At 42.0% G+C, this 18,338-nt stretch overlaps 1 protein-coding gene across 1 annotated transcript in view; it reads left to right on the forward strand.

The window, feature by feature from the left end:
- Positions 1-4,960: 4,960 nt before the first annotated feature.
- The window catches only part of ankfn1b (ankyrin repeat and fibronectin type III domain containing 1b), a gene marked incomplete at its 3' end in the record, with an annotated part of 248,776 nt that continues 235,398 nt past the window's right edge, over positions 4,961-18,338 (forward strand). The window contains exons 1-2 of the mRNA XM_084078510.1: positions 4,961-5,095; positions 14,204-14,308. Of these exons, the coding sequence (XP_083934636.1) occupies positions 14,292-14,308 (17 nt within the window). The 5' untranslated portion in view covers positions 4,961-5,095; positions 14,204-14,291. The remainder of the gene's footprint in view (positions 5,096-14,203; positions 14,309-18,338) is intronic.

The raw sequence follows: 18,338 nt of genomic DNA on the forward strand, positions 1-18,338 counted from the left end.
AGCGTGAGGTAAACACAGCGTGGCGTACGCGGAGGAGTGTGCGTAACATCCATGCGTGAATACTGGTCAATAAACTACATTTCCCGCGTTCAAGCAAGCCTACATTTTCAATAAGGATATCCGGAGAGATAGTCGTCATCTTTTGACAGATTGTTGGGATTAAAAAAAAGGAGAAAAATAAATCAATACAAATAAATTAACATGTATATTATGGAAACATAATTGTCTCATAAACTTTCACCAACTGAATTTGGAAACGGTTTACAGAAATAAAGAATTTAGCCTACGGTTGTAGTAAACTAGTAGTAGTAAACTATCAGTAGTAGGCCTAGTAAATAATAATAATAATAATAATAATAATAATAATAATAATAATAATAATAATAATAATAATAATAATAGCCTATACTTTATTCATAGAGCACTTCTTAAAAATAAGTGCTTAGCCTACATAAAAAGAAACCTAAAAACAAAGAACAGACCGTTTTCTATGGTAACTTGTGCAAACATTGCAGCATAAAATAAAAGCAGTAAGATTTCCTTTCCTTGAGTAAATGTAAGAAGGTGAGAAATCCAGCTGTGTTCCGTCAGCAACTATAACGGAGCAACTATAAGACTTCCGGTGGACGATCTCTTCAGAATAAGAGTACCCTCTAAAAATACAAATAAAGTAGAAAAACAGTTAATTTGCACATTAAAACTACAAATTAAGCATTTAAACAAAGCTATACAACACATATTTGTATATAATATTTTATTTATTATGTTTCTGTGTAACAAAAACGTTTTTATAAACATTAATAATTTATCTAAATGGATAAATAGTCAGAAAAGGTCAGAAAAGTGCCGTTCTCAGACAAAAGTGGACACTGGACAGGCGCCGGCGGACACTGCCGACACTTCTGACATACGCACGCGTGCGGGGACACCTCCCCTACAACGCCACACTCTCGGATAAGCCCGAGAGGTGTAAAAAAAATGTGGCGGACCGTCCAGTGAGGTCAGAGGTCAGAAAAGTGCCGTTCTCAGACAAAAGTGGACACTGGACAGGCGCCGGCGGACACTGCCGACACTTCTGACATACGCACGCGTGTGGGGACACCTCCCCTACAACGCCACACTCTCGGATAAGCCCGAGAGGTGTAAAAAAAAGTGTGGCGGACCGTCCAGTGAGGTCAGAGGTCAGAAAAGTGCCGTTCTCAACAGACTCGCACACAGGAGTATTATTATTATTTGTGTTATTGTGCTTGTCATAATTAGAAACAATTGCTGGCTGTAGGCTATTAAATGCTGACTCAAGTAACAGTCTTTCTCACTAAGAGTCAAATAAAGTCAAAGGATGGTGATAGGTATCAGGCCTACTATATATAAACTAATGTGAGAACTGCAGTATATTTGACACAAACCCAGATTGACTCCAGTATACAACACTATCATTTCACGTTGAAATAAGAGTATACGTTTTGTAAGTGACTATAGCAGAACCCCACAATTTTTAACATTCACAATTATAAAGAATATAAATAATGAATGAAAATAAACTTTTAAGTGCATACTTTTAGTGGCATGTCTATTACATCATGTGTACCTACCAGCTTAATATCAGACAATGGATGTGGAGCCATTTCAAAATGTGAGATATTTTCAAAGAGAACTCTGGAACTAATCTGAACAAGAATCAAGAGGGATTTATTTGTCACTTACTCAAGTAGCAGTGAAATGTTGAGACCTGTTTCTACAGAGACTGTGCTAACACAACCAAACAAAATACATCAGTAACAAGTAACAATACTGATGTAATGAAGTAGAAAATAAAAATATAGATAACACAAATAAAATTAAAGTACAGATGGAATGGCACTATATGGCAGGTATGATAAACCTTGTGCGTATGTCACAAGTGCCATGGCAAATAGCTGTCTCGTGGCCAGCGTCCTATTTGTAAAGGCTATGCACTGAAAATGGCCTTTTTCTGACCCCTGACCTCACTGGACGGCCCGCCACTTTTCAAAATACACCTGTTTGGCTTAGCGGGGAGTGTGGCGTTGTAGGGGAAGTGTCCCCACACACGTGCGTATGTCAGAAGTGTCGGCAGTGTCCGCCGGCGCCTGTTCAGTGTCCATTTTTGTCTGAAAACAGCACTTTTCTGACCTCTGATCTCACTGGACGGTCCGCCACACTTTTTTTTACACCTCTCGGGCTTATCCGAGAGTGGGGCGTTGTAGGGGAGGTGTCCCCACACGCGTGCGTATGTCAGAAGTGTCCGCCGGCGCCTGTTCAGTGTCCATTTTTGTCTGAAAACTGCACTTTTCTGACCTCTGACCTCACTGGACAGTCCGCCACACTTTTTTTTACACCTCTCGGGCTTATCCGAGAGTGTGGCGTTGTAGGGGAGGTGTCCCCGCACGCGTGCGTATGTCAGAAGTGTCGGCAGTGTCCGCCGGCGCCTGTCCAGTGTCCACTGTTGTCTGAAAACGGCACTTTCTTTTCTTACATCTGGCCGCACTGGACGGCCTGCCAGTTGTTTTTTTTTACAAATTATCTCTCAATTTTCACCAACATTCTGTCCTACTGGTCTGTATCAATTTTCTATCAAGTTCAGGGGCGCTCAGTTATGGAACAGTTCTCACGAACACACACACACACACACACACACACACACACACACACACACACATATACACACACACGCACACGCACACGCACACACACACACACACACACACACACACACACACACACACACACACACACACACACACACACACACTTTTATTTTTCTGATTACATTCTTATTTGTATTGTATTTTAGTTTTTAAATAGGTGAGATCAACTTTATAAACCCCCCTTGCTTTATTTTTTAAAATCGCACCTGCACTGATCTACTATTATTATTTGTAGCATATTTTGTTGTTACTTTTATCACTGTTTATTTGCTTCTGCAATAAACAATATTATATCATGATAATTTTCCAAGAGTGACCTTGCCTAGAGGCAGCATTATTACAATAATGGACAAACAGTTCAAAAACAATACATATGTAACAAACACAAATGAATATCCAGTTAAAGTAAATGTATTTTTAAAATACATTTGTGTCTATAAAAATAAAATTGGCAATTAGAAGTGTTCTAGTATGCGCCATTTAAAAGACGTACATCATAAATGTATTTTTAAAATACATTTGTGTCTTTTAAAAAACATTACACATCCGTGATCTTATTTTGAAGGCAACCGGAAACCTTATAGTTGCTAGCTCCAAAACCGGATGTCCTATAGTTGCTGACGGAACGGAGCTGAGAAATCCTCATCTAAAAGTATCCGATTGCCAAGCAAATAGAATCCCTTCACAGACCAACAGTGTCATCTAGTGGCACCTTGTTGAATTGACCCATTGTTTTTCTGAGACAGCAGAAACGCATTACTAGGGAAATCTGGGCACCAGGAAGACTGGGCACCGGGGAAACTGGGCACCAGGAAGACTGGGCACCTGAATTAGGTGAGTTCTATCTGTACAAGCACTGTGTAACTAACGTTGTTGACAAATGTGCTATATAAATATAGTTTATTGATTAAAATAGGATGACGATTTGACTTCATCACAGACTATTCTAATTTGGAAACAAGTATTTTGCACATGTGAATGTGAACTACATGACAGTTAAAGAGAAGAGAGGGAGAAAGAGTGTGAGAGAAGACCTGACTGTAGGCTACACACCATCACCCTGTGTGTTAAATTTGGAATTTGACTGAATTTCATTCGGAACCCCATTAATACCTGCTTGGATAATAAGGCTTAGTAATAATAATCATAATCATAATATTATTATAAATATTATTATTATTATTATTATTAATAATAATAATAATAATAATAATAATAATAATAATAACAACATAGGCATTATACATAATTATACATAGGTTATATATATATATATATATATATATATATATATATATATATATATATATATATATATATATTCTATATATTTATACGTGTGTGTGCGCGCGCGTGCGTGTGTGCGCGCGCGTGCGTGCGTGTGTGTGTACGTGTGGCCTATGTAGATAGCTAAGATTTAATAACACTAAAACTGCGTCATAGCATATTTAAAACCACACTGTGATTGTGAAAAATTCTGTGAGGTCGGATTATCTCCATAATGCCGGTGTCACTCGGTTTGTTTGAACCGAGAGAGAGGTCCCAGGGGATTAATCCATGTGACGACGGAGTTGTGACATTAATATAATGAGAGCATGGGGAGTACAACAACCCATTAATGTCCTATTAGGGCTAATTGTAATGATGTGAGTTGACTTGGCTTGTAATTGGCTCATGATGGAGCGTCTCTGGTTGAAGGAAACGTGTTTGACAAACACTTAAATGTTGTGGTTAATTTTAAACTTCTACATTGCAACCCGTAACCAAAGGGTTTTTCAGCAGCGTTTGCAGCGAGGCGGGGCAATGCATCCTTTGATATATATCACATGGTTCCCAAACCTTTTAGCTCAAGAGTCGAAACTCAAAAGAGAACTTTGATGTCTCCCCAGCAGGACCCAAACAAGTGAACATGTTTTCACTACTTCTTTAAACATTTGTTTTCTAATTTATGGAATTTCTTAGATTTTTTTAGTATTTTTGTATTTATATTTTTTGGGGGGGAAACATGTATAGGAAACATAAACATAACAAATAAATAAGGGGATATTTATTTACTCGTGAGTCTTGACCCATAAAAATGTGTCCACGACCCACAAATGAGTCCCGACCCAGGGTTTGGGAAACAGTGTGATAGATGGTACCGCGGGCACAAAGAATAATGAATGAGAAAAGAAAAGCAGGGCGGAGAAAGTTCGAGCACCACCACACAGACAGACGTCGTTAAAGCCGTCACGGTGACTGACTGAACTTCGTCTCAGAAGAAGTTTAGCAGAGAGAGGACCAGACTAGACAAGACAACACGTTCCTCTGGCTTCACGTATTATTTGGAGGAATACACGCTGTCTCTCTGTTGGGGGGAAAGACCCAGGGACATTCCCCTCTACACAACACGGGCTGCTGGATACTAGGAAGACTTCTTTGTTGAGAAGGTAGGAATGTGGACACTGTTGCCAGATTTTGCGAGATAAATAAGCAACCGGGGTCTATGAAAACAAGCCCAAAATCACTTTGAACCTCTGTACGCATTGCTTATTTGAAAACAACCTATCTACAAGCTCACAACGCGTTGCGATGTGACGCGTTGTGAGCTTGTAGATCTGCTATTTTCAAGAAAATCTTGAGGAAAAGTGTGGAATATTTTTTGAAACACTTTAACAACACAAATCTTGTATGGGGGGTCCCTGTCTGGCATGCAATATTTTCAGATGGGGTTCTACCGTTCTGAAGACAAATACTATACATTTTCGGACCTGGCAACACTGAATGTGAATGGACCTATCATAGCTACGACTGCTTTGGAATCTTTTCTCAACACTTGTGCACTTGTCTTGTTCTGAGTTGGTGGTGGTGGTATTATTATCACAATGGCCCCAACTCAAGACCCTTTTACGTGTTTTCGTGTCCACGTTGTTGAAACGGTAGCCTTATTATTAGCGTGCCAGAAACAAGACTCAAGCAACTTCAAGTCAACTTTTGGTGAGTGTATTGTTTTCAAAGGCCAGTTGTGCACCGTACACACTGTTGTCATGACAATGCTAGGGAAACCCAGCGCATGGCACGTTGCTGGACACACAAAAGAGAGAAGCTTCAGTGTACAACAACTCTCTCTGCTTTACAACTTTCTCTCTGGCCACGCATTTAGCTCTCGAAAACGTTGACACAATCTGAACAATATGTCTAGCTGTCACGGTCAGTCGCGATGGTGTTGTTGCTATGCTGCATTTGCAGTGATTTACGCGCGCTGAATAAGTAAACAAATGGATAACATTGTTTGAGTCGTTATTATACTGTTTGTGTAAGTGTAGTGGACAAACATAACAGTGACCCATATTTCTTACAACATGCTGTTAGAGCAGGGGTTCTTAAAGTGGGGTCCGGGGACCCCCAGCGGTCCTTGGGGGTCCAGGGGGTCCCCAGTTAAAGTAGTTAACATAGCATCACAATCATTTTAACCACTTTATCCATGGGTATTCAAAAATATCAGATCTACAAGCTCACAGCGTGTCACTTAGTGCCAGGCTGCAAGCTTGTACATCTGCTATTTTTGAACATTTTAGAAAAATCTTGAAAGTGTTTGGAAAATGTTGAATAATATTGTTTTTTTTTAACACATATCTTCTCTTCTGGGGGTCCCTGGCACCAAACATTTTCAGATGGGGGTTCGCGGACAAACAAATACATGTGGGGGTCCTTGACATGAAAAAGTTTGGGAACCACTGCTGTAGAGTCTCTACATTAGAAACAAACATGTGAATATGTTAACATTTCTGATTCAAAATAACTATTTGGAGGCTACTACTACAACAATACAAATACAAACTAGTTACAAATACATAAATAAACACAACTTAAAAAGTAATATCCTGTGTGTTTATTTCACTCTGGCAATGTACAAATGGAACCAAATGGATGGGTCCATTTGGTTCCATTTGTAGCCTTCACTGCCAGAGTTAAGTGAACACTCTGGATTTTACAATGTAGGCTAATTGACATCTGCTTTAAGACGACAGAAGATAGTTTGTAACAGTTTTGGAGTTAAATAGGCCAGTGGAATATGTGGAAACTGTGTTAAGGTGTGTCCTGTGTTTATATGACACAGATTGGGACCCTGCTAGTCAGGAAAGGGATGCTTTTAGGCGGCGCTTTGCTGTTTTATGGCCAACACACATGTGGAAATGACCAGCTTCCACAATAGACACAGGGAAAAAAAATCAGAATGAGCAACACAATTGTGTTGAAGGAAAAGGAAAACGGAGAATAGTTTGTATGTTTGTGTGTGTGTGTGTGTGTGTGTGTGTGTGTGTGTGTGTGTGTGTGTGTGTGTGTGTGTGTGTGTGTGTGTGTGTGTGTGTGTACAGGCAGGGTCACGGTCACTCTACATAGCCATGACCTCATGCGAGGGCAGGATGGGATAGGAAAGGACACAAGTTCGGGGGTGGTGGGTTGTGTGTGTGTGTGTGTGTGTGTGTGTGTGTGTGTGTGTGTGTGTGTGTGTGTGTGTGTGTGTGTGTGTGTGTGTGTGTGTGTTCCTTTGTTCCCCAGCAATATATGATGTCACACACACACACACACACACACACACACACACACACACACACACACACACACACACACACACACACACACACACACACACACACACACACACACACCTTCAGAGCCAGTGCAGTGAGTGCTGAGAGTAATGAGCAGGATGTGAGTGCTGAGTGCTCTTCTCTGCTGAGTCGGAGGATTTCTTACTCAAACCTTGTACAGGGGAAATCATTCGCAACATTCAGTCAACAGTGTGCATAAATATTGCATCCAGCTGGACTATGAGTCATCTATCCTACAATGCTGAGCCAGGAGAAAGAATGGGCAAATGTTAGTGCACGGTAAAACACCTTTTTGGGACCATTTTTTACTCTCAGAGTTATTTAAGGCCAAAGAAAAAACTTGCGGTTCGAACGGAGCATGTGTTGGGCCCTATATTAATGCTCAGAATTTTACTGGGCATCCACACTTGCCAGGCAGAAAAAGGTGGATGAGTGTTGCACTCATCGGAATGGCTTTCCCGACGTGCAGCACAATCACAATCTGGCTCATATGAACTCAGGATACACCTATAGACTAACTGCTGCCTCATATCCTATAGACCAGTCGTTCTCAAACTTTGTCATGTCAAGGACCCCCAAAATGATATGTATTTGGCCGCCGGACCCCCATCTCAAAATATTTTTGTTCCAGGGACCCCTAGAAGCAAAGATTTGGGTTACAAATGTTCGCTTTAAAAACAATATATTCAAAGGTTTGCACACATTTTCACGATTTTTCAAAAATAGCAGATCGCTATGAGCTTGTAGATCTGCTATTTTTGAATAGCCAAAGTAGTTAAAATTATTGTGATGCTACATCGACACATTTTGCCGGGGACCCCCTGGAACCCCCATAAGGACCCCTGGGGGTCCCCGTACCCAATGCTATAGACCCCCTTTACATCGAGCCCTCCCAGTCCCACTATAAAGCTGCCTGCAGAAAGAACAAATGGGCCCAAGAGAGGTTTCCAGATTTAGTGCATCAGTAGTCTCCATTCCATTTGTCTCATTGCCTGTGGAAATGAAAAAGGTAGATATGATGCTAAACGTCACTGCTCTTAAGGAAACAGTAAATCACTTTTAATGTTGGAAGTCGGCGTATGACTGATAAGTCATAATCTGCATCCCGTCTACGCTGCCTCTCTGTCGGGGCATGCAGCGATGTCTCCTTAACTTAGCAGTCAGTCACCCGCAGGGCCCAGCAAAACACACACACACACACACACACACTCACACACTCACACACTCACACTCACACTCACACTCACACTCACACTCACACTCACACTCACACTCACACTCACACTCACACACACACAAAACAAATGCACTAGGGGGAGAAAATGAAAACATGAAAGATACATCTGTTTCTTATGCATGTTTGATAAGTTGGGCAGGCAGTTGCTTATCACAGACATTGGCCCATGTTACATCACGGATCAGTATGCATGACTAGGGGTGCTGAGGCATGAACAGAGATGATTTGGGCAAGGGAGAGAGCAAGACTGTGTGGTCGTTGTGGTTATAAATGTGTTGGAACTGTAATCAGTCAAGTCGACAGGTGATTATTATGTCATATCTTATCCAGGTATATCAACCTCTCGTATACTGATATTTGCCATTGCTAATGCATTTCTGTATTGTCTCTCGCGTCTTTTCCAAATTCCCTATTGCTGAAAAGTTCCATTATACAGCTTCTGGAAGATGGTATCGAGCCAGGTTTAGTGTGTATGGGGTTATATGCAACATCGTCCTTTCCAGAATTACAACAAAATCCCTTTCCCTCCTCCGTCCACATTAACGCACCACAATACGGGCATGCGGGGCATCGAAATATTGAGGTCTCGCTCGATATATGTCTGCAATCTAGACGAAGCGTCTCCTGGAAAAAGTAAATGCCATATTGTGCGAGGTTGCACCCGCTTTCGTGTGCTACCCTCGTGTAATATGCACTGCCTGATGCTGTGTTGCATGTGCCCTCTGACGGCCCGCATTCGTCTGTCTCCTTCTTATGTATGCCAGGCGAACGAATGCGGAGCCTCGCAAGAAGCCCGGGCCAATCACTCAAGCGTTGGAGTATCAGGGAAGCCGATGCGTACAATCTCCCGAAAACACAGAGAATCGGTGCCTTCTCCTCAGACCCGAGTTCAGACAGATAGACAGACATAGTATGCTTTTTCGGTTCTCTGAAACCGCTGGTCCCTCTCAATTGCAACTCGGCACAGCACACCACAGGGTTATATGAGACACACGCCTCAAATTTGAGACCTTTTGGTCAGACGCTCTCCGAGTTATGCCTCAGACAGACGATTATTGTTATTATATTATAGAAGGATATATGATGTTTTATTTTGTAATGTTTACTTCCTGAAAATGTTTTCAAATGATATGAAAATGTTCATAAAACATATGAAAAATTTCATACGTTGTTTCATATATGGTAATCAGAGGGTCCTTTGCAGCTGCCAGTTGCCGGAAAACCAGTATTTTCTGGAAATAATTTAGCTTCGGGTCCTTTGCAGCTGCCAGTAAACCATGTTAACTGGAATGCAATGTGTTATTATCTGGAAATAATCATTTTTCCACGATATTTGGCCTCTAGTAATACCATTAATTGGAGTCAAGAGTCTTACTCTTAGACAAAAGAATCATGTGAATATTGCGTGAAAGAAAAACAGGAATTGTACTTCTAAACTTAAAACTTAAAAAACAAATAAAAGTATTCTAAATAAAGCCCATTTATTTTGTAATTAACTCATTTAAACATTCTTCATCCATACACACTAGGATTCATCACCATTACCCTAATAACCATCTCAAAATATTTACTTTGTTGTTATTAGACTGCATAGCAGTCTAACAGTCTAATAACAACTAAAGTTAAAGTGTAAGGAGCACTGATTGCTGCATTTGCTGTCATTGCTTTTTCACCAATCACAAGACTAGGTGGTGGTTCATCATCACATGTACACAGGAGCAGGCCTTGGACCAGACAGATCAGTATCTGCAACCAGTGTTACCATGTCCGCTTATTATAAGCGACTTTGGGCTTGTTTTTCTGTAAAGTCGCTTTTAAATTAGTTGCGAATTGCAATTTATTTTTTTTGGGGGGGGGGGCTTATTTGGGCTTGCTTCCTAATATTGTTTAAACTAGGGGTTCTCAAACATCTTCATGTTCCCCAAGGATCCCCAAATTAATGTATTTGGCCATGGACCCCCATCTGAAAATATTTTCTGCCAGGGACCCCAGTTACAAGATTTGTGTAGTTAAAATGTTTCAAAGATATTCCACATATTTCGTATCACAAGATTTCTTTTAAATAGCAGATCCAGCTCACAACGCTTTGCAACACATTGTGAGCTTGCAGATTGGCTATTTTCAAATAGCCTATGTATACAGGGTGGTAAAACTGATTTTGATGCTACAGTACATTAAAAAAATATCTTGGACTCCTTTGCAGCTGCCAGTTGCCGGAAAACCAGGTTAACTGGAATGCAAGGTGTTATTATCTGGAAATAATCATTTTCCCACGATATTTGGCCTCTAGTAATACCATTAATTGGAGTCATGAGTCTTAAGGTCCTTACACACCGGGGCGATTTTTTCGTGCGAATAATGCGTTTTTTTTTAAAACCTTATAAAGTCAATGGCTCCGTACATGGAGCGAAAAAGCGAAAAAGCGTCTTTTAATTATTCGGAACGAGTCCGAATTTTGCGTATATTCGCTATATTCGCCGGTGTGTAACAACCTTTACTCTTAGTCAAAAGAACACATTGTGAGCTTGCAGATATAGGGTGGTAAAACAGATTTTGGTGATTTATTAACAAAATTAGTGGGGGTCCCCTGTGTCAGACATCATGATCACGTGGCCTACAGTCGCTTCTTTTGGGCTTGTTTTTGTAGACCTGGCCTCTTGTTTCTCTCGCAGCATCTTGCAACACCGTCTGCAACCCAAAATAGAATCGGCGTTCACCTTGAAAACGCTGCTCACCTTTCCTACAGTCTCATGGGGTTCAACTTGACAATTCTGTATCCTCTCACCAGATGTTCCAACTCATTACCAAGCAAGGCTTGGGGTGAGAGAGGTGTCACCACCCATGCGCTGCAGCTGTGAATTATTCTTTGCCTAAATTACTTGGAATCAACATGGTAATAATGTTAATCATATTCATGGAATGTTTTCCACTGCTTGGAGACGCTCTATAGGCGTTGATAGAGAAACTGCATTGAGGATGAGGAGGAGGAGGAGGATGTTCTGGGAGAGTTGATGCAGCTTTTTAGCAATAGAAAATGTGCAGGGCGAGTGTGTGCGTGCACGATTGCATTCACCTTCAGGTAATACATTACATCTATTCCACAAATCAACAGTGGTGGAAAGTAACTACCGTAAGTACATTTACTTAAGTACTCTACTTAAGTACAATTCTGAGGTATTTGTACTTTACTTGAATATTTCCAATTTCCAATACTTTTACTTCTACTCCACTACATCTCGGATCCAAATATTATACTTTTGCTCCACTACATTTATTTGAAAACTTTAGTTACTAGTTACTTTGTAGATGTTCGCCTGTGCACCTGTCTGGTCAGCGTGGAGAGTCAGGCCGTACTGAGGCAGAGACGGTGCTGTTGGTCTGTCTGTGCGCTCCCTAGCTGGGCGACGCAGGTGCGCTCACTTCAGGTTGATTCCACAGATGGACGGGCAGGGTAACGCCCGTCGATGACGCAGCCCAGCTGGGGGTGGGGCCTGGCTGACCGCGCAACGCCTCTGCCCCACTGACTCTCCCCGTTGAGGTGCTTACCTGGCAGGCGGTTGCCTAGCGACCCCCCACAGTTTGAAAACTTGAAATGGGACATTCTGCATAATGAGTACTTTTACCTTTGGTACTTTAAGTACATTTTGATGCCAATACCTTTGTACTTTTACTCAAGTAAATTTCAAATTCCGGACTTTTACTTGTAAGGGCGCGCTCCCACCGCACTTTTATTTTACCTCTGGGGCAGAATCTGCCAATGCTTTGTCAATGCAAATGCGTGGATTCACGCAAGAGCAGATTTTTCCGCTTATCGCGCAGACCTTGCGTTTATCCGCTCTACACGAAGAAGCATAAAACTGCTGGAGGCAGGAGCTGATTTTCCCCCTCTGTCCAAACGGGTGAGTCGAAGGCGGACCGTCCCAAGACTCAGGAAGCAACATGGTGCTCTCAGTGGACCAACTGGTTGTAGCTGTTGCATCTCACCCAGTACTTTATGATTTGTGCACTTGGGGTTCGTACATCTACATATCTACATACACATTCAGATTTAAAATATAAAGTGCTTACCCCATGGCCACGGATTTTACAATCATGTACGGGCCCACATAAGTACCCGTATATTCCGTATTGTTCAATAAAAAGCATTTTAATCCGATTGGTGGCCATTTTATAATGTACCAACAGTGCAATACACCTCTTAACCGCTAGGGTCGCGCAGTTGAAAGCATACGGAGAAAATGACCACTGATTGGATTAAAATGCTTTTTATTGAACAATACGGAAGATACGGATACTTATGAGGGTCCGTACATGATTGTAACATCCGTGGCCATGGGGTAAGTACTTTATATTTTAAATCTGAATGTGTATGTAGATGTACGAACCCCAAGTGTGAAAGTGCAAAGACATTTTTTTTGTCTAGTGGCTAGTGTCTAGTGGCGGTGCGGGCTACGGGGACGGTCTTGAATGTGAGTGACAGGTGCGTCACAGCGTTTTTCTAGAATCCGCTGGCTGCAAAAAACTGTGGCCGCGCACAACCTGCGTTTAACAGCGGCCAGCCAACTTTTGGTGAGAGCGCGCCCTAACAGAGTATTTCTACATTGCAGTATTGACACTTTTACTTAAGTAAAGCAATTGAGTACTTTTTCCACCACTGCAAATCAAGAGGCAAAAAGCAACCAAATCTAGGGAACAGCGGATTAACTGAGGCTGAATGATAATAATAAAAACACAGACACAGCCAAAAAATCAGACACAGCCCGTGTGTGGCTGCAAATAGAACAGGAGAGCCTTTTTCTTTCATGACAGGAGCAGCACAGGTGAGCGCAGGGATGATCCGCCACGCTCGTTTCCTTCATCACATCTTTATGTTCAGACGTCAAAGGAGGGGACTTTGACTGTCTGGAAAATAATTCATGAACACACACAGGGACAAGCCTGAGAACAACAGAGGAGATCAGGCCATAATGCTGCTGGTGTCATAAATCACATGGGACTCCAGGACAGCTTTGAAATACAAAACCTTCAAAGATCTGAGCGGGCTACTATGGGCCTCCAGAGAGATACAGACTGAAAGACCCCCCCAAAAAAAGAAAGAAAGCTCTGTCTGTCCCTCTCTCTGTGTGTGTGTGTGTGTGTGTGTGTGTGTGTGTGTGTGCGCGTGTGCACACGCGTGCCACCGTGCGTGTGTGCGTGCGACAGGCAGGTGTACAGTGGTGGAAAAAGTACTCAAATTCTTTACTTAAGTAAAAGTACCAATACTGCAATGTAGAAATACTCAAAAAATAATTCAAAATTGACTTGAGTAAAAGTACAAAAGTATTGGTATAGTATATCAAAATGCACTTAAAGTACCAAAAGTAAAAGTACTAAAATGTTTGAAAATAGTAGATCTGCTATTTTCAAATAGCCTAGGTATAAAACAGGGCTAAAGTGGTTAATGTATGTTTCTTAATATCATAATTTATATCTGAAAAGTAAATAGTAACTAAAGTTTACAAATAATTGTAGTGGAGTAAAAGTACAATATTTGCCTCTGAGATTTAAATGGAGTAGAAGTAAAAGTATAGACAATTGGAAATACTCCTGTAAAGTCAAAGTACCTCAAAATCTTACTTAAGTTACAGTACTTGAGTAAATGTTACTTTACACCACTGCAGGTGTATGATAACTGTCTAATAATACCTCTGCGCGTGTGTTTGCAGGTACAGCAGCACCAGCTGCAGTGGAAGGAGAGGACTAACGACGCAGTGACCGGAGGAGCCGCTGGGTCGGGAACCCCATGGAGCCAGAATGGAAGAGCTCATAGCGTAAGAGAGACATCCGTCTTAATGTCTTTATCTGCTGCACAGCTGTTTCTGCTGCTGCTGTGTGTGTGTGTGTGTGTGTGTGTGTGTGTGTGTGTGTGTGTGTGTGTGTGTGTGTGTGTGTGTGTGTGTGTGTGTGTGTGTGTGTGTGTGTGTGTGTGTGTGTGCGTGCGTGCGCGCGCGCGCGCGCGCGCGCGCGCGCGCGTGCGTGCGTGCGTGCGTGCGTGCGTGCGTGCGTGTGCGTGTGTCTCAAGACCGCAACATTGTGTTTTATTGTGTTTACGATGTGAATTTCCTGTCTCTATTTCGGGGGCTTCCTGAAACTGTACACAGACATGGAATGGGGATTGGTGAAGCATTTTAGCCATGCACGCTAGCATGGCCGTTGTTGTTCATTTGAGCCCCTGAGTGCCTTGGATATACTGAACATATGACTTGATTATACACCACGTACTGTACTATAGGCTCCCATATCTGTTTGATCCAGCTGGTGTATATTGTCCCAATTATATCCAGTCATCTGGAAAATTTGGAGGACTTTCAAGTACTTTTACTGGCTTGTGTCAGGTCAGGTATTATTTTACACTTTGGCTATTCAAAAATAGCAGATATACAAGCTCGTAGCGCGGCACCGAGTGCCGCGCTACGAGCTTGTAGATCTGCTATTTTTGAAAAATCGAGAAAATGCGTGCAAATCTTTGATTATATATATTCATATAATTATAAGCAAACATTTTTTATTCTATTCATTGCTTCTGGGGGTCCCTGGAACAAAATATTTTGAGATGGGGGTCCTCGACCAAATACATATCATTTTGGGGGTCCTTGACATAAAAGAAACTGAGGACCACTGACATGGAAACATAAGTTTTCCAGAAAACTGGCCTCAGGTCTTAATGGGTTAGGTGAGTACAGTAGGGTGCCCACATCCCCAATAATTGTTTTTTAATAGGATTCCCCCGCAGCTGGACACACAAGCCTGTACACAGTAAAAATCCTCAGTGTCAATTGAAGTCAGAGTGTGTACAAATGGAACTAAAATCCATTAAGGTTCCATTAATTACCACTCAGGATTGTGCAGCGTAGCAGCACTGTTCATTTAGGTCTCCTCTCTCTCTTCAGGCAGCTGTACATGTTGTTTCCACCTCTCTGCCACTCAGTTTGTTTGGGGCGTGTTGACGAGGGATTCTGAGGTTAGATGTACTGGATGTGTCTGGGGATTTTCATGGATAGTTATTATCCTCTATTTTTAGTGCATTTGGGTGTTTTATTGAGGCAATGCTTTACACGCGCAGGCTGGCACACACGCACGCACACACACACAAATGTAAATACAAATGTGAATGTAAATACAAATATAGGCCTATTTAATCATGATCCATTAACTTAATTTACACATACTGTACACACTCGTAGCAATACAATGACGTGAGGTATAATCTACTCTCATTAATAAACTTCACACAATAGAGGCATGCACACAATAGAGGCATGCACACGCACGCACGCACGCACGCACGCACGCACGCACGCACGCACGCACGCACGCACGCACGCACGCACGCACGCACGCACGCACGCACGCACGCACGCACGCACGCACGCACGCACGCACGCACGCACGCACGCACACACACACACACACACACACACACACACACACACACACACACACACACACACACACACACACACACACACACACACACACACACACACACACACACACACACACACACACACACACACACACACACACACACACACACACAAACAGAACAAACAGAACAGAAGAAAACAAAATCCCCAGGAGCCATGCTGTGGAGGAGTGATTAGATAGCTGTGTCATCCTGACGAGGCAGCCTGTCCATCCATCCTGGCTTTCCTGCAGTCATCTGTGGACAACAACTCCTGGACAACACACTTGCCTGTCGGCTTGTAGTTCATTCTTCTATGCACTCATGTTAAGCACAACATGACTGGTCAAATTAATATCTGGTTGTCATTTAACCGGGGTCCCCCAGGGGTCTATATTTGATCCCCTAACCTTTTCCCCTCTACACCAAATGTAGGTCTGCTATTTTTGCTGAATATTTACCTTTTATTTGTTGAATGTTCACCTGTTATGACTTGCCAAGAGTGGGGACGCTAGGGTTCATGTTGTTAAACTCAAGTTAAAGTGCGTTGCACATACGATTATTGCACCTCATGATCATGCCCTAAGAGGCATCGTTTCAAAAATTACAAATAAAGCCAGGGCAACCTAAAGGGGTGCAGAGGTGAGCCGCATGGCCCACTACCTGTGTGTTCCAAAGAAATCCCTTTAGATATGCATTATGCCGCGGACACCCATCTCAAAATGTTTTGTTCCAGGGACCACCATGAAGCAAAGATTTCAGTTACAAATGTTCGCTTTAAAAATGTATATTCAAAGATTTGCACACATTTTCAAGATCTTTCATAAAATAGCAGATCTACAAGCTCATAAAGCGGCACTCGCTCATAGAAAAATAATGTCTAGAATGCCCAAGAAAGATGCTCCAATGCTCAACAAACTACCAACTGTACTCTGTCTCGTCTGTCTGAGTGTCTGTCGCATGGCAATCAGACGAAGAACAGCCCGATCTAAACAACAAATGCTTGACGTGTCAAATACAGTATGACCACCATGCATGTCTCATTGTATCAACTATTGTCAAAACACATAGTTTCATTAGCACATTATGTTTTCCCCTTCATTGTCAGTGCTGCTGTATCTCTGGTACAGTGAGATGAGAGATAGTAGTAGTAACTGTATCCTTATAGGAGCTACTTCCCCCTCCTTTCTCTCTTTTCAACACATTCTGCAGATAGCGAAATAAGAAGGGCATTGTCTGGGCGCATGCATTTGGGCTAAATTCTGATAAGAATGAATGATTCTTATGTGCAGTGCATACCAGGGCATGTGGTTGGTTGTGCAGTGTGTGCATGTGTTCATGTTGTTGTCAACTTCTTTTCTCCAAAATAGCAAAGATAGCAGATCTGATAGCTCAGAACGCGTTGCATCGCCGTGACGTGAAGTGTTTACAGTGGTGTAAAGTAACTAAGTACATTTACTCAAGTACTGTATCTAGGTACAATTTTGAGCTACTTTTTTACTTTACTGGAGTATTTCCAATTTTCGCTACTCTTACTTCTACTCCACTACATCTCAGAGGCAAATATTGTACTCTTACTCCACTGCAATTATTTGACAACTTTAGTTACTAGTTACTTTGAAGATTTTGATTATTATTACAAAACATGCATTAAACACTTCAACCCTATATAGATTTCGACCATTTGAAAATAGCCGATTTGGGGGCGGCCATAGCTGAGTGGTTAGTGAGCCCGCCTAGGGAGCCAGAGGCCCTGGTTAATTGCCCCAGGTACGATTCCAGGCCAGGCCAGCAAATGTGTCGATGAAATTAAATTTGTCCCTGAGCAAGATTCTAAACCCCTAATTGCTCACAGGCCCTCGTTGGAAACAAGACCGCAAGGACTTTCATGAACGGACCTGTTAAAGGAATTATCCTGATCCTATCTACAAGCTCACAATGCGTCGTGATGCGACACATTGTGAGCTTGTAGATATGCTATTTCAAAAGATTTGTATACATTGGAAAACTTGTAAAAAGGGACATTCTGCCTGATACCTTCTACTTTTGGTACTTCAAGTACATATTGATACCAATACTTTTGTACTTTTACTCAAGTAAATGTTTTTATTCTGGACTTTCACTTGTAACAGAGTATTGCTACAGTACATTGCAGTATTGATACTTTAACTTAAGTAAAACATTCATGTTATTTTTCCACCACTGAGCGTTTAACGCGTCCCTGTGGAGTGATGCCCAGGAAAAAAAAAGGATGTGTGTCTCTACATGTCAATGGTGTTCCTCCAGGCTACACATAAGAACCCTGTCGAGCGGTAGTAGCTGTTTATTCCATATCGGCAGCAGGCAGCAGGCGGGCCGGCCTCTTCCCCTCTCGTGCCTCGTATCACCGGTGACAC

This window comes from Gymnoscopelus microlampas (assembly GCF_963454915.1).
Source record: "Gymnoscopelus microlampas genome assembly, chromosome: 14".
Classification (NCBI taxonomy): Eukaryota; Metazoa; Chordata; class Actinopteri; order Myctophiformes; family Myctophidae; genus Gymnoscopelus; species Gymnoscopelus microlampas.